This window comes from Rhyacophila brunnea, unplaced genomic scaffold, assembly GCF_057557595.1.
Source record: "Rhyacophila brunnea isolate RB1 unplaced genomic scaffold, BYU_Rbru_1.0 scaffold_18, whole genome shotgun sequence".
Lineage (NCBI taxonomy): Eukaryota > Metazoa > Arthropoda > Insecta > Trichoptera > Rhyacophilidae > Rhyacophila > Rhyacophila brunnea.
The window spans coordinates 35,908,889-35,934,545 of record NW_028232837.1 but is presented as its reverse complement, the minus strand read 5'-3'; the positions used below and the strand labels follow the sequence as shown (position 1 = coordinate 35,934,545).

At 33.7% G+C, this 25,657-nt stretch overlaps 1 protein-coding gene across 2 annotated transcripts; it reads right to left on the bottom strand.

The window, feature by feature from the left end:
* Positions 1-3,132: 3,132 nt before the first annotated feature.
* On the bottom strand, positions 3,133-25,124 carry LOC147073478 (uncharacterized). Of its 2 annotated transcripts, none has more exons than XM_085945510.1 (12): positions 24,626-25,124; positions 21,243-21,373; positions 19,393-19,467; positions 18,796-18,849; positions 16,337-16,435; positions 15,592-15,708; positions 14,515-14,655; positions 11,058-11,198; positions 10,561-10,839; positions 9,301-9,337; positions 5,832-5,917; positions 3,133-3,852 (listed from the first exon to the last, which is right to left on the bottom strand). In XM_085945510.1, the coding sequence occupies exons 1-11, from the start codon at positions 25,047-25,049 to the stop codon at positions 5,850-5,852; spliced, it is 1,566 nt and encodes a 521-aa protein (XP_085801636.1). In that variant the 5' UTR covers positions 25,050-25,124; the 3' UTR covers positions 3,133-3,852; positions 5,832-5,849. The 2 variants fall into 2 exon arrangements, with proteins under 2 accessions (XP_085801636.1, XP_085801637.1); XM_085945511.1 differs by having other exon boundaries at positions 3,133-3,846.
* Between the last annotated feature and the right edge of the window lie 533 nt (positions 25,125-25,657).

Sequence of the window (25,657 nt, the reverse complement as noted above, 5' to 3'; positions counted from 1 at the left end):
TAAAATTATATAGAAAGATGTGTCATATAACTGATGAGAGTGATGATGAGTGACTGGCAACAAACACCTCGCGCAATAGGCTCATCGTTTATCGTAAACGCGAAAACGTATTGTCATATCAATATGGCAGTGTATCCAGTGACGTCTCTAGACAAAGTGCCGTTCTTAAGGGGGGCCGTGCGCCGCGTAGGTCAAAATGGAGGTTTTATGCTATTTTCAAAGCATGATCCTGGACATTCCTTAAACGTTATAGATAATCTATTTATATAATTTCGAAGCCGTATTATTCTTTATATTTATTTTAAACATTTGATGACCGCATTAAGTATTTTAATTACATAAAATAGTATTCTTTTAAACCTCTCGACCTAATGTTTTAGAATATAGTCATATTTCAGTACATCCATTCAATGTATGTGCTACGGCCGTATGTTGTAGCTTAACCACTGGGAAATGACAATAAAAATGGCGTATTTCAAAAAAATACTACCTTATCTTATGCTTAGGTCAATAATTATTATAAAGCAAACATTATTCGTAAAATGTTTATATCACATTTGAATGGTCAAAAACATAGCTTATAATCAGTATCTTTAGAATTATCTTTAAATGTGTAAATCTTGCTCATTTTTTGAATAATAAAATGCCTAATTATTGTCAAATTTGGATCACAGAGAATATCAATATAATTTTTTATCGTAAATATTTAACTTTAATAATGTCGACATAAATTTTACTTATGGTTTTATAAATGCTTTTAAAAATTAATAAATATAAATAAGGCTTCAAAATTATGTAAATAGATTATGTACAACGTTTAAAAAATGGCCAGGGTTACGCTCTGAAAATAACATAAAACCTCCATTTTGACCTACGCTGAGCATGTGGGCCGTTAAGGTGATACATCAGTGAAACGGCAAATAATTTTCAACTATAGGCGCGACAAAATTTTGGACTCGCTCACTACTCGCTGGCATTCCGAGAGATAACGTCGAGCTGGGCACACGTCAATTTGTTTCGTGATGGCGACGTGCGTATTAATTCTTTAATCGTGTAAAGATGACTAAATACGTTACCCATTTACTTTAAAAAGAAAACATGTCAATGAATATATTATTATTGTTAGTAATAGAACAATAAACAGAACATTAAATGGATGCATTGTTATGTTCAAATAACATAACCAACGAGTATACATAATGATATCTGTCGATACGATGGCAACACCATTTCGCCCGGCGACCTGTAAAAAAACATAGCGACGAGGCAGCCGAAACGTCACAACACTGAAGTTGCAAGTTGAACACAGGTTCCGCCGATTAAGGATGTTATAAAAAGATAATCCGGTGGGATTATGAGGTTTTTTTGATACCCAGCCGTCGTCGAGTCCAGTGTTAGCGTAAGCCCCCGGTGAACTTAGTAACCGGTGGGCTTACTTTAAATTCAGTGCACCGTTTAACCTAAAAGAACAATGTTGAAGAACTGTCATCATCCAGTTGAACCGCAAGTATTTTCTGTATCGTTCCTGTGATCTTTTGTATTTGGCATCCGGACATCGTGGCTAGTATTATGTTTCTATAGTTAGTTCACCATAGCTTCTTTCCAGTATATTTAAATTTGATTAAATTCTGGTGTTCATAGTATTACCATGTCAGATGTATACACCATGTTGCCTTTCAAGAAATTTATTTATTTATTATAACTACCGCCGTCTTTTATTTAACTGAACCTATTCTTTATTTTGTTACATCTGACATTATCCCCTCCGGGGGTTGCATTTCTAGTATTTCTTGTTTCAGAACCTCCTCGGCCATAAGTCTAAACCGTAAGTTATATTGTTGGAAGGCACGTGAGCGGCGTAAGGTACGGGGATCGAGACCCACTTCCTGAAACTAGCTTCTCCTCGCTCTATCCGAATTCCCTTTTCCGTATTTTATAATTCCAATTGCCCCTTATATATATATATATATATATAATATATATATATATATATATGATATCCCCTTGTAAATCCTATTTAAGTACCCTTAACCTCATATCATATTTAGATTTATATGACAAATTATATTTCGTTTGGCATGCGTCATTTGCACCCGCGACCCGCAATCCGCGCATCGCCTAGCCACGATCTTTTTAGACCGTGCCTCAACTGAGGTATAGCCTTAAGCAGACTTTAAATGTCACCCTCTTTCATTTTTAGTTTCAAAATGTCTGAAAATTTGTTAGGTTAAGTTAGGCGGTGTATCCGGTGACGTCTCTAGACAAAGTGCCGTTCTTAAGCGGACTTTGAATGCCACCCTCTTTCATTTTTAGTTTCAAAATGTCTGAAAAGTCGTTAGGTTAGGTTAGGTTAGGTTAAGCGGTGTATCCAGTGACATATCTAGACAAAGTATTCTTTGAATGCCACCCTTTTTCATTTTTTGTTTCAAAATTTCTACAAATTCGTTAGGTAGGGACCTACTTACCTATTTTATTATTTAATTTTGGCTACCTTAAGGCGACGTCTGTACCTACCAGAGGCACATAGTAGAAAAATACGAAGCTTGCAATTTGAGACTTTTTTTTTGATAATCTTTAATTTCAACTGTATTAATTAGTAAATATGTAGGTACCTAACTAAAATCATAAAAAATAAATTTATTTATTATTTAAGTCAAAGATAAACTTACAATTGTAAAGAAATGTTATAAAACGTAAATTTGTCAAATATTATTACATATATTTTATTGTCATGTTCATTATTAAATATTAGTTTATTTAGTTTTCTATGTTGTGCCCAAGAGATTTTTGACTAATTCATAGTTTTAATCTTTTTTAAATTTATTTTAAAAACATCTATTTTTATAAAAAATATAAATGTGAATAACTTCAAATTTTTTTAAAAGAATTTCAAGTTTTAAATCTCTTAAAACGGGGACTTCCTTTATAAATGCGTTTAATTGAGACACATTTAGAAAAGAAAAAGACATGTGAGTAGGACAGAAATAGCGTAAGAGTGTGGGATTGAATGTGACAGTTGACGATTGTGCGCTATTGATAATAATTGCGCTTGTTTTTTTTATGTGTTTTTCTAGTTGTTTGCATTTTTATGCAAAGTCGTAACTGCGGAAACTCGGATAACGAAAGCTCGTATAATGAGAACCCCCTTTATTTAAAATAATAAATACAAATACAAGTGAATTAAAATAAAAAATAACATATTGTGTTGACAATTAATAAGTACAATACGTAGAATAAAATTCACAAACATTCAGAGATTCTAACAATTGCTATTCATTCTTAGATCTGTTTGTATTAAATTGAATGAGAAAATTAAAACATACATGCATAAAATTTGGCGTAAAAACATGTGCGTGCCTGCACGGATATATTATTTTTCTGATGTTGTAACGATTGTTTATGGCAACAAAAAATGGTTATTAAAATTTTATTATCAATGGATTACAGGCATTTATTGATAATATGGGTTTAGGATATATAAACAATTTATTTATACATAAATAGTTGTTGAGGATAACCACGTAAAATAATAAAGTATAGTGGGTCTCGATTTAACATAATATAATATGATAGTAAACGAAGCATTTTTATTATTCGAATTGGCATTTTTGGCCAGGTGTGTCACTATCTACCGATCTAGGCGTAAACTCTGGATCGACGTGTCAATCAGATAGGTTCCCCGAGATATTGCTTCAACGGCACCGCCAAATCAAAAAGGTTGAAATAAACGTTTGTCCAGCAAAATGTAATTATTTATACAATAAAGTGATCTGGAAGGTCGTTGAAGTATAACCCGACCACCATCAGACGGTTTAGCTTGTATGTACCATCGGGATGCATGATCTCCTGGAACTATCAATAGTTATATCTGGATTATCAGGCAAGGAGAACTACAGTGGCACAACTCATATTTTTCATGAGTGCAGACTTCCACTTTAATAAGTTTGAATGTAAAAATCACCTTAAGAAACTTTTTCAATTAAACGAATATAATATACTCTATTAGCGTACAATGCTGTTTTTTGATTTAGAACTCCTACCACAATGTCAATAGTTTACGATTTTTGCTCAATTTATTCATTTCAAAACAGATTTTAAAATATAAATTTAATATGCGGAATTCAGATTGTACCTATACGAGTAGTTAAGTACTGCAGTATTCTACAGATAATCTACTATAATATTTATTTGCAGATATTATTTAGTTCGCATTACATTATTTAACGTATTTAACGTTAACACAATGAAGGTTGCCTGATTTTTCGATTTTTACAAACCATTAGAATGCGAAACAAACATAATATTATGCTATATGCTACTAAATACAATCAGAAACTTGTTAAGTAAGGTGAGTCAGGGGTGAGTGTTACATAGAATCTAATGATATGAATTTTAACCTAGTTCATGATGAATAAGTGTGTTTTAAACAGTTGAAAACTTTACCGTAGATATACAAAAGCCAGGGCTCGAAATGGACCGGAACGCACCGGAGCGCCGTTCCGGTTCATAAATTCTCGTGGAAATATAAATTTGACCGTCTGAGCTAGACATGTCATATAATAAAAAGTCTAACAGACTTATTTTTATGAAATACATATACAATTAGATAACAACGTTAATATTTTCATAAAATTATCGAGCGTTCCGGTTCGTAAAATTTTCCATTTCGAGCGCTGACAAAAGCATTACAATACAGTCTAAGATTACATTATTAATATACACAGAAGGAATCCACTGTATATCTTACTATACTACGACATTTTAATATTTTTTGATTATTACACTTACCCCAATATTGGGGTAAGTGTAACTAAATTCATCTTTATTCCATAATTACTTCAAAACCATAAAGTATTACATGCATAGAAAGGTAATAAATATTTCATTTAATGGATATTGAGCCTTGAGTTAAAACTATAGTAAGTAAGCATAGAATTTCAACAAAAATGAACTACTTATAACATTTTTTGGGGTAAGTGTGTCATACTGATGTAATATGAAGAGCTAGTGATGTCCCGAAACCAAAACGACGTATTTTTTATTAGTCAACGTATTTACTTTTTGAAGGATCATGGGAAAAACTTCTTTTGTCAACATAATATAATACTATTATGCTTAGTGGACAATCTTTTAAATTCAGGTTTATGATTGTACTGTTTAATAAGACAAGTTCTAGTACCAATTGATTACAGAAAGATCGCAGGATAACAAAACGTGAAGCACGGTATCAAAACACATATACTCATCAATTTTTACAACTACAATGTGCAGATTTCCGTGTATTAAAAAATAGTTTAGTAACAGCTACCATCTCACTCGTCGACTTCAAAATGTCGCCTGGAGAATAATCCATGTAGTCACCTCAGAAAACATGGTATCGACACCATTTCTGATTATTTTTATAAATCAGTGACTTTGCATCACCTTTCTATTTATGGCATCATCCAATTTGTAGTAGATACTGAGAAATCTTAATAGATACACTTACCCCCAAGTTACACTTACCCCGATTCACCTTACTTGTTAAAATATAATATCCACTTGTTTGCTTTGTAGTTACTGTGTTGAAATTATGAACATATTATAACAGTTTGGTAACTATTCTTATAAAGGCAATTACAACATTAATAGATTGCACCGCGCTAGGTCTGGACCATAAAATAATGATTTTGTTCCATCATTGTGGCAGTCATGGAATTGAATTGGGGAAAAAATATAACTTATTCTATTTTGCTCACATCTCGGCGAGATGATTCAAAGTAACAGATAGGCGATGAGAGTTGGCAAGTCAACTAGTTTAATCATGTAATTTAGCCATTACATTCACTTACCCTGTGCCGGGTACAGTTTTACCGCCGCCATTCATGTGGTGGGCCATAGTTGATACCACTAGTATATTCTGGAGGAGGCGGGTTGACTAAAGATTAAGAAATATTTAATATTAAACATTGTAATAAATAATAATAATAAAAAATAAAAAAGTAGCATGTAAGAATATTATTGAATATTTGAACTACGAGTTGAAGAAATAATATCATTCACATATCTCATTAGTTGACTCCATTAAATTCCCAATAGGGTATGAGGTACAATCTGATGGTAGAATAGTGATGGGCCACTCAGCAGTAAAACACAAAAAATAGGTATTTAAAAACCAAAGTTATGGGTATTTGTTCCTATATGTGACTCACAACATCATATACTTTGGTTCTAGTACATTATTTCCTGTATAGGTAGCAGGACTGACCATATAAGTGACCATTTTGTATACCAAGTCACACGTTTTGCATTTTGTCTGACAATTACTTAACTTTTTGTTAAGGAAATAACATACTTTGGAAGGTAAGATCTCTTTAACTATATTACTAATTATACTTTTTATTTAATAGTCGTTATGCTGGATATTCAAACATATAATTATGTTAAACTATGACTATTTTAAAATTAAATGTCACATCTAGCTGGGTGGCCATTGGCAGCAGTTGTATGATGAGCCGGGCTGGCCCATGACTAAAAAAATGTTTTTTTTACTTTTAACTAACTTTTTTATGCTAAATACAATATTTATAATGCACTGTGGTACCTGCCGTTTTTATTTTTATGTTATTTTAATTTTAAACAGTCGTTGGCCACGCGGCCGATTACTGTATTTAGAAACATTTAACTTCCCATTTCTTTCAGAATATCAAATTATTGAATAATTTAAGTTTAAATATGATGTTAAAACTATAGATGATGCTGTTGCATACTTTTATAAAAATAGGGGATCACTATGTGAAATTGCAAAAAAAAAATATCGGAGTGCCACGATCGATATCAATACATTGGAAATATTTTCTATCCAAATCTGGTTACTGTGGGTATAGAGTTTCCTATATTATTTATCGAAAGGCATAAGTCACATCTCATCTACCAAGTTAGCTAGCTGTGTCTAAAATTTTATTTGAAATACATCTTATAGCACTATAATCCTAATGCACCTAAGATTCTTCAGCCTATAGATATAACTGGTTTCCCTCCAGTTAAAGCTGCAAAATACCGCAAATGCTATTTTGATCCTTAAAGATTTTACGATTTAGTAGGCAATTAAATAGAAGAAAATCTTAAAAAATATTCAAAATACTAGTGGAGGTAAGCAGAAAAAACATTTTTTATACCATACCTACCGATTGCGGAAAAACTAAGTCATTATCTGACAACAGCTAGAGCATATAAAATATAACCCAATTAAATGTGTCTAAAGTGTCAGTGCCGAGAGAGAATGTAACATGGCAATAGATACTGGACGCATGGAAGAAATAAATAAAAATATGGTAACTATAATATCTACAGTTCTAATTCAAACATTATCATGGCCTCAGAGACCGAAAATAAACGATAAACGTTTTTTACAAAGAGTTCCATTCGCCATTACTTTGCAAAAATATAGAGATAGGTATTTAAGACCAAAAAATGGAAAACAAGAAAAGTGCAGAGGAAGATAAAAAAATAAAGGCAAAAACAGCACATTTCAATGAGGCAATTGAAAGTTGAGGCAATCAAAAATAATAAAGTTTAAGAAATGGCGGCCAAAATCGTTGTGCGATTTGTGAAATAATAATAAAACATCTTTATAAATTATAATTTTCAGCGTATAAAGATAGCTTCCATTCAAATTGCGTTCCAAAATCTCAGCAAGTTCATGTCCCAATTGAGATTGATGTTTTATTTAGTGACTCAGGTGATGAAGTATTCAACAGACAGGTCAATAATTTTCTAAGACCTTAGAATCCACTCTCTGTCACTCTATCCTCTTTTATTACATCAACGGTGAGATAAAGGAGTATGTTTGTTGATTATATCATAAGATTAGACACTTTGATTCAATATTTTATTGAAAAGTAAGCCTTAGTTGTTTAATTTATGCAGAAAAAGACGGGTGGCCCATCACTGTCTGGAAAGTGGCCGATCACTATCTGAGTGTGGCCAATCACTGTACTTTTTGTGATTTCTTTTCTTTTATATTTTTTGTAATAACCATGTTTGGTATTATAAAATATGTACACATATATATCAATATACATGCTTTGTTAACACGAAAAAAAATTGCATTTCAACAAAACCGCATTAATAAGTTTGTTCTGACCGATCAAAGCAAGCAATTCGCTTAACTGGCCCATCATTGTACCTCTTACCCTACGTTGATATGGTTCCCAGAATAGACAATTTTACACCTCTTGAGTGTAGAAAGTATTTCTATTGATTATAATAAATTATTAATGATCTATTATTAGGATTTGTCGATTTATACGCTTATCGAGTGAATTATTATTTATTAGTAATGAGGTAGGGTTTTTCAGAAACACTTCAACTATTCATAATTGGTTTGTTGTATTTTTTATTGTGATCCTTGACTTAATAGGTAGGTGATAAAGTTTTTCCTACTTTATTGTTTTAATTTATTATATAAGTTAGAATAATTATCGGTACATATTCGTTGTCAGTGTGTATACCTTTAAGTTCTAATAAACAGTTGATGATTTCACTTAAAAATTGTTCTTTTTTAAATATTAACTATTTATATATACATATTTTGTTTATAAAATTAAGTTTTATCAGTATTTAATTAAGATTTAGATTTTACAAAAAAAAATGTTCTATTTTTCCCCTGGTTATTCTGTTTTGTCACCTAGGTTGCTGCTGTTAAAATTTAGCACTTATTGAAACAATTAAAAACATCTTATTGTAATTGTTACAATAAGTGCTAATACTTTAATACAAACGAACCCTAAGTTTGATAATATTTATAACTTTATCACTTTAGCGGTCGATAAGTATAGAATAGACCCACAGAATGAAAACCGAGTGCGGGAAGACCACGACATTGGTGGCTTGATACCCTACAGAAGGACTTGCAGGCGTTTTAAGTGGAGAATAAAAGCAGATTGGAAGAGTATGGTTCAAGACGGCAAAGGGTCACCCCAGGTTGTATTGGCAGGAAATAAGAACTTTGAACATTGAGTCATTAGGAATAAGACTGTACCTAGGAATACATGAAATTTAATCTTCTTGTATGTCTAATGCAATATATTATTTTTAGATACCTCTTATAGCAGAACATATTTTTTTAGATCTATATATACATCATCATTAAATGCATATTTGATTTTATTAAGTTGTTCGCCTCACGTCTATACGCATGTCTATACCACAATATATAAAATAAATGAATTGAATTGAAATGAATTGAATCATTAATATTCAAAATTGTTTTTTTTTATTTCCTATGTAAACATAATAATACGTTTCTACAGTACGTACCATGCATTGCTGGTGGGCCAACTGCTCCTGGAAATCCCTGGAAAATAAAACACAATGATTTGTGAAAATATCACGGTACCAAGGCCTGCACAAAAACGATGCATAAGTGCGAGTGAGAAAGTATTTGGCACCCTTATAATCTCTGCGACACGCGCTAGAGTAAGATAAAAAGTTTACAGATGTGGGAGATGGTTTGCTACGGTGTCGCCGCCAAATCTTACTTTATTGCTTAACTAAGCGTCAAAACCGTGTTGCTAAAATTGCTAGTTTTTGTAAAAGTCAGTGTATGTATAAAGTCAGTGGTAAATATTTTTAGTTAATTAAGTAGAAAAGATGGTTCTGTGTGTTGTATTAAAATATGGTAGCCGTACTGTTAAGCAAGAAGATGGTATTATGTTTCACAGGTAAGTAGATACATGTTCGTGACAAATTATTTGTAAGTGTATTATTATGTATTTTAACATCAAGTGACCTAGTGTTTCTTTAAAATAACATAATTAATGGATATCTTTACCTAATGGTTGCATTTTGACCACTTAAAAATACTATATAACATAAAAAAATAGAAAAAAATATTTTAATGCTGAGCGTCTAGTGCGAGCACTTTGGGCGAGCACTAGCAAAATAATGGTCTATGGTCTCAAACATTTGTATACGAATGCGTTCGCTCGCCCACAAACCAAACGCACGGCACACACCTTCATTTAGCAATGCAATGGGTGGCGTCTAGATGTATTTATAGTCTAAGCATGGTACCTCTTTTCCTGCTGAATCCATGTCAAATATTTCATTCAAGGATTCTTTTTATTCTTTCATTGATTTGTCACCTTTCAGATTGCGCTATTCTTACTCAATATCTTTCTAACATAACTTTTTTACTTACATTATAAACTTCCTATATTTTAAGTATTGTTAAATTTATAAATTATCTCATGTTAATAGATCACACTATCTATATCAAAATCAAATTACTTCTTTTGTCTTATATTATTAGTTTAACAATTTAGCTTCTTACTAAAATGTTAATTTAAAATTTTCTCTTTCTTTGTAAGGTACCTACGGGGTAAGAACGGAGATTTTTCAACGTCGGCACAGACTACGCAGCGTGTGTAAACATTCCATTTAAACAGTATGAGAAATACAGTCCGCAACCTACGGTTACCACCATTCATAGTCACAAGCAGTCGTATAATATATGTGCGGTAGAATTTTGGTAATCCCGTTAGTTGTATTGACGTTTAGATTTATTGAAGTTATTACCTGTGGTCCTGGTGGTCCAGGAGGTCCTTGTGCTCCCCAAGGTCCTGGTGGCCCTTGTCCTCCTTGCGGTCCAGTTGCTCCGACAGGCCCTGGAGGTCCAGGTGGCCCAGGTGGGCTTTGTGCTCCCTGAGGTCCTGGTGGTCCCTGTCCTCCTTGTGGTCCAGTTACTCCTACAGGCCCTGGTGGTCCAGGTAGCCCAGGTAGGCTTTGTGCTCCCTGAGGCCCTTGTGGTCCAGGGATTCCAGTTGCCCCCTGAAGCCCTTGTAGACCTTGTTCACCCTTGAAATTTTCTTTACATTTAGTACGGAACTTAATAAGTCAATAAATACATTATTGTAAAAGAAAATAGCATAAAGACAGTAACAATTATTTCAACTTGGTTGCTCTTAAAAATTCTGATGTTCAGCGTGAACTTGGTATTTTTCCCTCATCCATACGATGTTCTAGTATTTTTGCTTTTGTTATGATATTATTAAGGATATTTTTATCAATATTACCTTCATGCCTAGAGGCCCAGGCGATCCCACGGGTCCTACCATTCCCGAATCGCCTTTAACTCCCGCGACTCCACTAAGTCCTGGAAGTCCGACTGGACCTATTGGTCCAGGCAGACCTTGGATCCCAATACCGGCGTCGCCCTGGAAAAATATTAAGATAAATAATTATTTCCTCTATAACGACTGCTGGACATAGTTTATCTCAGATGTATTTTGTACTCTCCTATTGAGTCTAGTATTCACACATTCAGTATTGGCTCTACCTTCATACAAGCGAATATAAATGCTTTCTTCTAAATAATATTATTGATTATTTTGTGCATGGGTATATAGGCTTAATTACATTGGCAGACGCGCAGACCCAACCCGATCCAATAACCATCGTGGCCAACATTTTAACGCTATTTTGCAATTACATGCAACGATTCAATCGCGTTGATCATTGCCTTTGATTGGTTTAAAATTAACAAAGTGTTGCTATTATTAAAATATAGGTTGACCGAAAACTAGCTATTTCTTAGATTGGTGGCTACACTAAACGTATTTCCGCGCAATTTTACTTCAAAAAAACTGAACTATCAAACCTAGCGAGCATCAGCTGTTGAAATTTGCGCGGCCGTTTGACATTTTTCGACGAGGACTGTGTCTTCAGCGCTAGTCCATACATATTTTTCAGATTTCGCCATCTTGTAGTTATTGAAATCGAGCAGTAGAATGAACGACCATTTGCATGGCTCACGAGCGGGCGCGTTTTCGGCAATTTTCGCTTGCTAATGAATGGATTGCACGACGGAATAATAGAAAACTTTCCACTTTTGTCCCGATCGCTCACGATCCTTGAAATCCATAGAGAATAGAGTTTGACAGTCGTGGCAGACGATCGGGCCAGACGCAATTTGCCAATGTAATTTGAGCTTATGACTTGAATAAAATTATAACACCTCTGACCCTTTGCTTAGTGATATTTTATTAATGTCTTCTGACGGTCAATCATTATCTGATCTCAGGGTTACTTGACCAATTTTATTGATATTTTGATTTGCAGTTTTGCAGTGGTATATTGTAAGTATATTGAACCTTTTTACACAATATGCCGACCGGTGAATATAGGAAAAATAGTTCGCGGACCGCTAAAGAAGAAATTATTTAAATAGTATTTTAATTTTTAGTTTTTAAATCATATATTATAATGTATAACAGACATTTTAACAGTCTGATTGTGAGTACAAAAAATATATGCCATCAACATTTTATCGTTAATTGAAATAGTCAAAACCCGATCAATAAATAAATTGTTAATTATCGAACTTCTGAAATTTAGGGAAGCATTATTTATGGATATACGCAAAAAAAGGAAGTATCTTAATAAAAGTGGATTATTAAATGTTGGAATGTGGAATAATTTAATATCAACAACAAGTAAAAAAATGCTAAATGGTAAGTATTCAAATAATATATTATAGAAAGTATTTAAATAAGCACAGGGAGTTATTATTAAAATGCTTAATGGCAAGTATAATAATATTTGTGTGTTAGACTAGATTAAAATTTGAACAGAAATAATTTAGTTGACCGCTTTTAAAAATTTAGTAGGATACCTAGTATTCTTCTCTGGCACTCCAGCCAGAGTTATACCATAGACTAATAAACAAGTTAATTGTACCATAGGCTAATTAACTTAGTTGCACCATATTTTTCGTCTATGGTTATGTTGTACCTTGACAGATGAGAGTTGACTTCCTCGCCACTAGAAATCTAGAATAGTATTTTTTATAATTATAATGAATGTATCCAAAAAATGGCTCCACGATGCAATATGATCTTCTGGGCAGATTTCTCAAGAAATTCCTTTTAGCCGTTAGCTGTAACTGTTAGTTATATGCTCTATATATATGCTATTTAAAAAATATTCATATTTTATGAAAATATCCCTACATAATTAAGCGTGTGCTCCATTGGCACGCAAATCAGACGATTTACAGTCTTCGGACTTTTTTTCCACGTAGAACACCTCAGGTCTGTGGACTTATAAATCCGCACTCCAGGCTCGTTGGATTTCAAACAATTTGATATTTTACTCTCCGAGTTGCCATATATTGCTATATTGTTTTATGCAAGTCTACATATACATAACATAAAATTGTAGGATTATCGGAAGACATTACGATAATCGCAACTTTTGACAGCTCGCCTTTTTTATTCGTTCGTTGGTTAGTAGCAGAGCATAGACAAATCGGACGATTTATTGTTCTCGGACTTTAGGCTCGCGAATGGAGTGCCAGTATTATGTACTTAATATAATTAATGATATTATGCCCTTAGATGTCTTTATGAATAATCTCATAATATCCATAAGCGAGTAGGTACATAATTGTGTATTACATTCAATTTATTTAAAAACCTATGATTGAAACGATACCTACCTAGTAGTTGCAATGAATAATATTAATTTATTATTAAGTATATTTAAAACAATTTAAAATTATTAAATGAGTAATTGTAAAATATGCTGCTGTATCTTTGCTTGAATAGGTAGTTGATAGTTTTAGTGTTGTTTCGGAGAGATAAATCGCTGCATTGCGGTTGACGTCGGAAGCAATTAAAAATTCTTGCAAAGGTGAAAACATTTTATTTCTTCCTATTGTACGGGGTTATCCCAAAGAAACATATTATTTTTATACCCATCCATCTTATTTCTCAGCATAAAAATATTTGTGGAAAATCCCTGACGAAAAATATTAAGTTCGTAATTCTTGGAATTTTTGGCATAAACATCACTGGCAGCTAATTTTTACTAGGTGTACACTAAGACTTGTAGGACAGTTGTTTTTGGAATAAAATAAATCCATTACGCAAACATAATTATGAAATAGGCACAGAGTGATAAATATTTGTCAACTCAACATGTTTTTCGAGTTATATTTCGTGAATATTTTCACGCCGAAATGATAAATATTGTTTAGAAAATATACACAAACAGGGTTGTCACAACTTCAGTGTCTTAGTCACTTTACCGAGTTAACTTATCCATGGCCTGACATACATGCTTTGATGACCTAACTCAGCTCTGGCAGTGATCAAGTTAAAATGACCATAACTATTTGCGCACCGGTAGTGGTCGGCGGACGGGCGTTTGGGAAACACTTGTCTATTCATATCAAGTTATCAATGACAAGTTTTATATAATATCGCTGGCTCACCCTAGATAGTAACGGCGGAGCTCCATGATTTCTGATAGATAGTGAAAGTCGATATGCGTGAAGAAGAGTTACAGGTTGCTAGCAAGCAGGCGTATTATTTCCGCATAGATGCGTCTATTTTTCTACCATCTCATCATCATCAGTTCACTATCGACATAATTTATTAAAATAATGCGAACGGAATAGGGATCTATCTCAGATGCTTTACAATAATATTAAAGCAATTACAGGAGTAAAAAAGTAGAATATTAAGTTACCTTCATGCCTACAGGCCCAGGTGATCCCACAGCTCCTGGCATTCCCAAATCTCCTTTAACCCCAGCTATTCCATTAAGTCTTGGAGGTCCAGCTGGCCCTATTGGTCCCGGAACTCCTTGAATACCGATTCCGGAATGACCCTGAAAAACATTTTTCATTAAAAAAATCATTCTTATAGAAACAGACTGTTTTGTCATACCTACTAAGGTCTATTTTATTCCTCTCTCGATACTGTGATTATAGCGCTCATAATTTATATCATCCTGCAACTTGAACATTGATTGCGGCATCGTCTTTGGTACTATACTATATACGCGACACTCTTGATTTGACACGCCATCTCTCATTTTGTGTCTTTTTTCTGAAGCCAGCTTCATCCATCAAAGCAATATCATCGAAATTGATAAATTTTCTTCTCTACTGCGAAAATAGTTATTTACTTGATATTTTTTGTATGGCTCTAAAATTTACCTACACATTATTGGGGATTTCAAATTAAGTCCAATATCAGATGTTGTCTACCTACGGAGACATTACTAAAGGGACTATGTCAGTTAAAGGGAACTTTTCAACCTAGTAAAAAAGGTGCTATAAAATGTATCTAATCCAAATTAATCTTTCTTCTGTTAATTAAATGTGGAGAATTAAAATATTGAGTTACTTTTATTCCTGCTGGTCCTAAATACAAAAAAAATAATCAAACATTTCATAACTTACATAGTTTTCATTAATCAATGATACTTGTTATTTTTGAGGAGATCCACGAATTAGCTGATGATTGCATATTTTTTACTACACAGACATTAGGTTTCAATTGTTAACAACGCAATATAGCCTTTAATAAATTTATTGACAGATTTCATAAAAGAACATCATATTTATCATCATTCGTGGTGCGCACCCAACAACTTGTCGTCGTCATCGTGGTCTATCCTAGGATAGCTTTCTACAATCATTCTGAGCCACGTCATCCCATCATCGTAATTTGGGTCTTGCAATGCTCCCAAGACCAGATAGATTTAAATCAAACCTATTAAATCATAATTATAAGTTATGATAAAAATAATTAAACTTACTTTCTCTCCCATTTGACCAGGTATTCCTGTAAGTCCTCGTAATCCTGAATCTCCCTTTAATCCAACTTTTCCTGGTAACCCTATGGCGCCAGGTAAACCTTCTGCACCAGTATCACCCTAGAAAACCAAATACATACCTATAAAAAAGATATTTAACCTTTTTCCATCACGGATAGATTATTTATTTGATCAAAGAAGAGTAATAATTTTTATTATTTAAATTAAAAAATCTTGGGGATGAGGTTGTGAATTATAAATCCTTGTCCTAAAATATCGATGACTTAATTAGCCTACAAAGTAATGTTATTTAAAATGACAATAATCCACCCTTAACCTATAGGTATACTCTACTCTACTAGGAGCAAAACTGGCAATTAAAACTAAAAAAAAAAAGAAAAAATGGTACAGTTCGGTTATGAGGAATACAGCGGAAAACACATTTTGAAAATAGCCGATATACTGGATTATTTGTTAGTTTTTCGAATTTGGAAAACCAGCATTCAGAGATTTAGTAGGTAGAAAATCAGATATTTGCCAGCCAACACGCTAAAGCATGTTCCACGTTTAATAATTTTGGGCGTCAGGGCTTAATTTGTTTTGTATATTATTTCAGCTGAGAGTCATTACTAGATTATGAGAGAACTTCTCTCTTACTAAATAGTTAATAATAATTATCCCTTGTGGAAACCAGATCACCCGTGAAACGCCCGCACAATGAATTATTAACTTATAAAGGTATAATTACAATTGGCCCCATAAGTCCTTGATCACCTTTGTCGCCTCTCATCCCGATTATTCCTGGAGGCCCACTCACACCTGGTGGGCCAGGCGGACCGCGATCACCCTTCAAAAGTTATAAGTAGTTAATTAATATAAACATTATATTAAAACGTCATTTAATATCATACTTTCGATAAATTAATCTGATTAATGGCAATAAAATTTTTAAAGGTTCAATAAACTTTATTTTAAGTCAATACTTATGATATACTTTTAGTAATTTTTAAGTAGTGTACATTTATCTACCTACATAGTCATGGACCCACACCCAAGCACAATTACGAATACATTCAATATATGGGCTTAGCGGGGATACAGAGCCTATTTAATGGTGTAATATTATATACAGAGGTGTGTTTAAAAAGATTACGTCTTAGGCAGTGCTCAAAATGGTCTGGAGCGGACTGGAACGCAACTTCGGTTCGTGAAGTCCTCGAGAATATCGACCCGTTTCTTGGAAAATTTATACATAGCTTTCTGGTTCGTAAATATTTCAATTTTAAATTAATATTTAGAAAAGAATATTAAATTATTATTCTTAAAGTTGAATACAAAACACATGGTAGGTGTATAACAGAACAGTCGGGTCATAGAGGATTCGGTCGTTTTTATACTTTATATTACATAGTTATGATTATAGATGTAATGGTAGCCTTTCCAAGCACTTGATGCATCGTAGGCCTACGCTGCGGACATACCCGATGTACGTATTGTCACCGATTGCGGGATGTTCTCTGGGGGTCTAGAGAGGGCAGGACCATTTTTGAGATGACTTAAAGTAATGGCCGATTATGAAAAAAAACGGTGTGTGTACTTATGTACGCGTGTTAGAAGTTATACTTCTTTGGCGTAATAAAACAAAAACAAAACTTGTGATTACCTAGATTCTTCGACTAGCTCTTAATTATCTTGTTAAATTACACACGTAAGAAAATGGGCCGCTTATTGGAACGCCGTTGGTTTATTTATATACATTTTAACTTACACCACTAAATTATATACTGGTTTCTCGTTGTTTTTATTTTTAAAGTACCAAATGTCACTCTGACGTTCAATAGTTTGTTTACGTAAGGAATAATTGCAAATGTCCGACATTAATAAATTCGCTGCCTAGGCAACGGAACAATTCTAAACTATAATATTATAATGTATAATCGTCACGATTGCAGTATCATACTGTGGCGTAAAGGTAGTGCGTTCGGCTGATAACCGAACAATCGGTGATTTAAATAAATTATGTGTTACATGTCACACGCAAAAAAAAACACTCTGATCTGATTTCCAAAACGCGCCAAAAGAAGTATAACTTAAAATATCCGGCAACGTTGTAAGTCGCGGCCATTAAAAAATATCTGCAACGCTGGAATTGTACACCGCTGTTGTGGGAGACTGCTTGCATTGGAAGAGGTAATGCTTCAAGCGCTAAAGCGCTTTTTCGCTGACAGCGCTATAAATAAAGCGAAATGGAAAACATGATTTTTGGCTGGCAGACGCTCCTAGACATCCAAATCGTAAATAGATACATTTCGTCCTCCGCAAAAATTATATAAAATATAGTTACTAAATAGTATAAACAACCGATGAAGATCCTCGAAGGAAACCCAGGGGGGGAAAGGCCAGTGGGAAAACCACGCACACGATGGGGTGACAACATTACAAAAGATGCCAACCAGCCGCTAAAAATCATGAACTGGAAAAGACGTGCGGAGGACCGTTCCGGCTGGAGGACGGGGGTGGAGTAGGCCAGGGCTCGATTTGAGCTGTAGCGCCATCAAAGAAGAAGAAGAAGAATAAACAAAAAAAATCGCCATTTTCAACCATTCTGAAGTGTAATTTGTTCACTTCCAAGTCCCAAATGACAGACGATAACCAGCAACCAGTAAACTGAGCGAAAAGAGAATGCATCTTCTCACTCACGACTTGACGGGAGATGACAGTATGTTGTTGTGTTCTGTGCCATGTGTGCCTTTCCTGGGAGACTTTCTTCCTTTCAGATTGTCTGTCAGTGACTGTGTTTTTGTGGATATTGTGTGTTATCGTCTACCATCTACACCAGTATTTCTCAACTTTATTTGAGCCATGCCCCACTTCTATGCTTCAAAAACCTCCATGTCCCTTATCAAAATTTTATAGTTTCCTAACAAGAGAATGTACTGTTGATCTTTTCTCATATTGATCAGTAAAAAATAATAAGGAAAAGTACACATATTACAGTGCTGCCATCTATTTCTCGGAAAGTCAGGGTTGCAATATCAAAGAAAATGTAACAAATATTATCGATTTGCACATTGCCATCCAAAACAGTCATATTGCCCGCCAGTGGGGCGTGCGCTCACGTTGGGAAACACTGGTCTTCGCCCTCTTTCGAATAAATGAATATATTATAAATATTAAATCTATAAAAATTAAGCTATATTTATGTACCTTAACATCCTTTAGAGCTTGAGCGATCGAACCCAGTCCAGCAGCTTCTAAGTCCTAAAAAACAATACCTTGTTAGATAATTATTTGTATAGAAGCTAATCAAGATTAATATAATACAAACAAACAAGCCCCAAAATAACTTAACTGTAGTGTGTAATCATACAATTTAATTAAAATACATAATATAAGAGATTTAGTGGTTTGATAATTAGAAAAAGTTTTTGTCTCATCCAAAGTTATTAGGTAGGTACCCAAATTTAAAAAAAAGTTTGTCCACGATCAATATGAACAAAAAAAAAATATGAAGTTATTAGTATGTTTATACAATACCGCCAAACATCAGTGTAATGTTCCCAGATCATGGGTAACATTTGAGACCGGTTTCGTCTATCTCGATGTTATTATAATTTTGTAGATACCAGATTCCTATGATAAATAAAACTTTCTCTCTTGAACTTCATACTATTTAGCCCATTTGGATCGACTGCGTTAATGACACATATTGGTCGCTGTTGGTTGCGAGAACGGTTGAGTATTGTACAGTCGAGTACCCACCCCAAACCCCATGTAAATGTATTCAATAGTAAAAACTGTTACCTTTATAATATCAGCTATATCATCGCCTGATTTACTTTTTGTTCCACGAATGCGTCTTCGATGAACATTATTTTCCTGGAAATAATAAATAATGTAAGTACATAAGCATTCAAAATAGAATAATATGAAACATTAAAATAAATTATTCACAAACAAATTATTAACATGCTAACTAATAGATAAAATTAAAAATCACACACAATGAGTCCTATGGTTTCAGTGTTAGGCAAGTTACATTAATTTTGCATAGTACGAGACCGTTCAAATCCTTCGAATTGGTAGTTGACATAATTCGAAACTAACGGTTGGAATATCAAATGAGGGTAATAAGTAAACTTAAGCCACGTGAAAAGTGAAATATTTTCTTGACATTGTAGGTAATTGGTTAGAATGTAATTAGCACCTTCTGTTTTAAACTCGTAGTTGGAGTTGACAATATTAGAAAATAACTAACATTTGTCCATGAATTTTCAAATACACAATATGATAGAGATCGTCCATCTGGTAAAATGGGAATAAGCTGAACAATTCGCTCGGCGAGTAAACAACTGTTTTAGAAAATGTAGTCTAAGGGCTCATACGCACCAGCGGCAGGCCGCATTGCGGTTAACCGCGGGTTGCCGTTATATTCGCGGTTGTCCGCAAGACGGCTGATCGCGGGGACGAAGTTACGTTAGCAGCTAGGCGTAGCTAGTTTCAAAATGAACAGATTTGTTTAAGTAATAAAAAATCTATGTTTTTCTTTTTTTCGTCTGATCCTCCAAAAATATTAACGAATTCTTTCCAACTCAGAATTTTTAAATTTCTATGACATTCGGCACATTTCATGTTTCATATACAAGGTCGTTTTTCTACATAGTGAATAAATTTTTCTGTGTCAAAATCGATATCGGAATAAGTTTTTAACGTGTAATCACGCATACTGTCAGCCTCCGACTAACCGTATAGTACGTACCACTCAGTGTTGTCATTTTTTCATAGTGGAATTATAGTACAGAGCCTCCAAAATTACAGTATTTGGGAGGAAAATATAGTACGCGTTGTCATCTGTTGAAAATGTATAGGTTTTTTGTTTCTCAAAAAAAAAAATAACGGAGATTTTGAGGAACTCCGAGACCCCTTTTTATTTAGGTGGGTACCTCTTCCGACCAAAAATGCTTCCCGAAGAATTCAAGAAATTTCTTTTTAAACCAAAGTCACGGAAGTATTTCGAGCATTTTTTTCCAAGTTTTCCAAATCTTCTTATATTGCGAAATTATAGTACTTCGCACCAATTTATCGAACGGAAATATCGACATTTTAGTACTTTTACATATTTTTTCCGATTTTCAAAATTATAGTATTTTGGGCGTACTATACCTGTTTTATATCGTACATAGTACGCGGACCAAAATTTTAGTACAACTACTATAATTATAGTACGGTTGGCAGCACTGGTACTACTCTGCGGAGCTATTGGCCGTGGGCGGGCCACGCTGTGCGTGACAACCGCCGCGTTAGCCAAACCGCCAAGACGCAGTGCGTACCTATGGTGTAGGTACTTTTCGTACAAAACGCGATTGGTGGTTGTCCACGGCGGCCTGCCGCTAGTGCGTATGAGCCCTTACAATGGCACCCAACATACATTTACAGGCTATAGGTCTATGCTAAAGCACGATGGATCGACGAACGTGGCAGCGCAGAACTAGAGAGCGAGGAGGTCTGGAAATCTGGCAGTAGATTAACTACGGTTGAAGGTGATATTTTTTTATAATACAGTTTTATATTATATTGTGAACGTATTCAACTGCAAATTGTTAATGTTTTTTCATGCAAATAAATTAAATATAACATAATTTTGACGAACTTACCATGTACTCTCTTTTGTACCGTTTACTAGTATCATCACCAAACACGTCATATGAATTTTCAAAAATTGTATTCGCTATGTTTGCTTCGCTTTTCACATAAGGATAACTGTCCCCTTTTTCACCCTTTTCACCTTAAATCAGGATGTATGTATTCACAGTAAATCGTCATTGAGCTGTTAAAATCCCAGATGTAATATATTATAATTTTTATAGGTGAGACAAATTGAGCGAAAATCTATTCTAATGAAAAACTATGACACAATACAAACTACCTACTACATAAAATAATTAGCGTACCAAATCAATGGGTTTCATGGTGATCATACTTTTTTATCATTTTATCTAGACTTCCATTAGATTAGGACACCAAGCGACCTGCAAGGTCTAGCGAGGCAGCTAGCTCTGCTAATTTTATTTTAGTAAATGACAGAACAGTTTTTATGCTGTTGATGTTTAATGATGGAGTCAAAAAGAACAACTGAAAGCATGATTCATTTTTTTTTTTTTTTAAACAAATGAAAATGCAGTAAGCTGCATTACCGCTCAAGATTTTGATGTTACTACAAGGACAAGTGACGCTACAACATTCAAATGTTATACTTTGTTATACACATAATAATAACGTTACATATATTGTTACCGGACGAAAAAACCCCTGGTCCGCAGTTTCAAATCACAAATCCACAACCTAATCAAACGCCCCCGAATTAGGGTTCACCTCCCCTGATTTACGAAATAACATCATTGCAACGCACTTTGACAGGCGAAAACAGGGCCGAGTACCTGATCGTTTTTCTAAGAAATTTCAGGCGACCTTGAATACTGACCGCCGCCCAGGCAGAGTTAAATATTTCTCGAATAACCCGCACCTCTCTGCCCCTCTCCTGAGAAGAATAAATCCCGCTAAAATTAAAAAGATGCTTTTGAAAAATAAAGTCATTTGGAGTCCACTTACAATGAAGGGATAACGCAAAAAAATAACCGTCACGCCGGCGAGGTGTGTCGCCGCGCAATCGGTGGCGTTCCCGACCCATTTTTTAAATCAATCGTTAATAATCCGTAATCGTTGTAATACCAATCGGTGACTCGCGCAAAAATCCAATGAAAGTTAATCAATTCCCTAGTGAGAGAAAAAGTGAATCAGTGCTTAGTGCGTGTGATTACAATAGTGAATCGACCCCTAATATAAAGACAGTGCGGTGACTAATTTAAGACCTCTTTAGATGTAAATGATGTAATATTATCAATGTTTGCCTATGCTCTAGCGTAAATAAACCTAGTTCCACGTGGAACTGTCAAATCAAAGACGTGTTTTATCTTGAATTATATATCCTGATGTCCACACATCCCTCAATCGAAGTGACGCTCGTGAAGAATGCTGCCAGCATACATGTGAGTTCTCTACCATTCTTCTCGGTATCAATATATACTTAAATCCATGTAGTCCGTCGTACACCCTTTAGACTTCCAAAATAAATGTTAACATAACTGTGGCTCATCATCTCAAAAATACGAGTAGTCCATATAGGTATAAATATATCTGACCATTGGCGGCTCTATGCTCGATGATTTGGTAGGTCAGTTTTATATTATTTTAATTTGCCTTTTCGTTGTACACTTAAAAGACGTATAGCAAATTGGCTTTTTATACATTATAAAAGAAGTGATATAAATTGTTAGATAGTTAGATTAAAAAGATAGATACCTACTAACCCTTTAAAAAAAATGTCTATTTTCACATTAAACAATCAAAAATATTTAATAAAAACTCCGTAGCTTTTTCATTAAACTATCACTATCAGAAAAAGTGTTGTGTACTGTTATGAAATGGCGGGATCATGTATATATAAACACTTTTTATATTTCCACTGATTTTATTAGAAGGTAACTTTTACGATTAATATAGCAGATTACATTTTAAAGGGTAACTTTTATACAATGGTTTAACTGTTTAATACAATGAATGCATTCGATGCGTTTTAGTCAAAGGTTGTATTTAAACTAAACTAAAAAGCTATTTTTGGTTGAGTACTATAATATTACAAAACAAACAATGACATTGCATAATATGAAACTTTCAGACAACAATAGGAAGTATGAAATAATAAAAATATAAAAAATAATACGGTTGAAACCATGCTTGGTAGGTAATATAATACATGCTCGATGAAATCGCGAGGCAATAATAATTAATAACAGAACAACGTTTTATACCTGTTTCCTTTAACACACTGAAAAATGTATTGTTATCTCTTTCTGGGACAATGACGAAAATCTTGCCTATGCAGCGTAAAAACAAATTAAAAAAAAGACTGGCGAAATGTGTGTTTTCTCCATTTCACATATGGAAAATGAGAGAGAAAGAGAAATAGGTAGAAATATTTTATTCCGGCATATTTCCAAATGCCCAAATTATAGTGACCGAGCGGATTCCTTTTGTTTGAATTTTATACACACAGTTCGTTCGTCCGTGTGCGTCTCGCCTTGACGTGTTAGCCGATAATTATTATAATACATTGTACCTACATCTTAGATTATAACCTACATAGATTGTAAGATGTTTATTTTTGGAGGGTCATTGACCAATTGACCTAATGGACCAGCCGCTATTGTATCTGACTGTCTGATGGAAGATAATATTCATGGATTGTAATACAATGTTAGTAAAAAAAATGGTTTCATATATTATTATAAATTCTTTTTCACGGATAAAAGTAAAACTAGTCGATTTTGAAGACTAAGTAGGTATACTTACTACCAGTGTAAAAAAATGCTTAGTATCAAAACCTGTTCCAAAATACTTACTAGTATTTGGGATATTATATAGAGCGTTTGGCGTGAAAAGCTGTGACAGTGCTTTTTAGAAGCCATTTTTACACAAATTGTTTAAGTATATAATTATTATTCATGTACACAATCACGTATAAAATTTGAATTCAGTTTATAAATTCCAATAATTTTAGTTCCAGTTGAATATGAGACTGATAGGTATTTACGCGTTTATCTGGTTTCGTCACGTCGAGTTTCTTGATTTTTTAGTGTTATAATTACTATAATGCAGTGTTCACACATTTCTATGAGTGTTATAAAATACTATGTGTATTATATTATGTCGTGTTACTCTTATTATATTACCCTTATTACAAACACATATTGCAACAGGTTAGTTTCTTAGGTATATCCAATGTTATTCTTATGTTTAAAAAAGTGTGCCATGACAATTTAATAATTTAAATTTTATGCCGCTGAGAAATAAAAGTTGTGGAAACAGTGCTAGATAAGATGACTGAAATAACCGGACGTTATGTTAGAATCGAAAACTAGCAAATAAAATCTATTGTATAAATCAATAACTATTATTCAATAACATATAGGTATTATACCTTTAGGACAGTTACAATTTTGCATTCTTCTAATATTCGGCATTAAATCGACCACTTCTTCTTTTGAAAAGCTTCCTTCCTGTGAAACACTTGCCATTGTAGATGATTCATAGATTTTCGCCATCCTTTTATGAATTCTTTCATAGATTTCATTTTCAATCTGCTTCATTATTATATCACTTGGCATAAAACTGACATTACTTTGCATAGATTTGGTATCACTTAACTCACTTTGCAACATACCACACCTGACAATAGCGTAGAAACTTAAAGAAAACGAAATAATCCACGCAATTTTATTGTTATTATCACTTTTACTTGGAATATCTTCTAAGGTTAACATTTTGTTTTGTTTATGTGCGAATTTCATTTTTCCATATAATGCTGGATCATGTCTGTTAGAAAACAGCTCGTTTTTGTCCATTATCTAATGTTTTATTGTTTAAATTACCTCTAAATATAAAAACGTGTTGATTTTACTGTATTCCGTATGTATACTGAATAAATTATTGACTTGCCTTACCTATATAATATAATGTTATTTTATATCATGATTATTTGAGTTTAACCTATCAGTCTGACCTTTTCTTTGAGTTATCTCTGTCGTCAGTGTTATTTTGTCGGGTTTTCCCTCAAACCGATTGCCAAATATTATGGAAGTACGTAAAAAAATGATTCTTGGAATTTTAGCAAAAACTTTTGATTATAGAATTCAAGTTGGGTATTTTCCGTGAAGTTCACAATCTCAAGATTCGGAATTTCCCAAATTTATGAAATTTTGAATTCTGGGTCTTTCCTTTCGGGATTTCCAAAAAAGAATTCAAAAAAAAAATATTAAACGTATATAATATGTACCTAGTATTCAAATTATTTAGAAAGATGTGTCATAACTGATGAGTGACTGGCAAAAAAAAAACCTCACCTAATAAGCTCACCGTTTATCGTAAACGTGAAAACGTATTATCATTATCAATATGATGGCCGTGTATCCAGTGACGTATCTAAACAAAGTACCTTTTGAATGCCACCTTT

Excerpts from the sequence above, each read along its gene's own strand:
- LOC147073478 (XM_085945510.1), bottom strand. The coding sequence starts at position 25,049 with ATGGACAAAAACGAGCTGTTTTCTAACAGACATGATCCAGCATTATAT. Across the intron at positions 14,656-15,591 it reads CTGGTCAAATGGGAGAGAAA|GGTCATTCCGGAATCGGTAT; the intron begins GTAAGTTTAATT and ends AATGTTTTTCAG. Across the intron at positions 10,840-11,057 it reads CTGGGCCTCTAGGCATGAAG|GGTGAACAAGGTCTACAAGG; the intron begins GTAATATTGATA and ends GAAAATTTCAAG.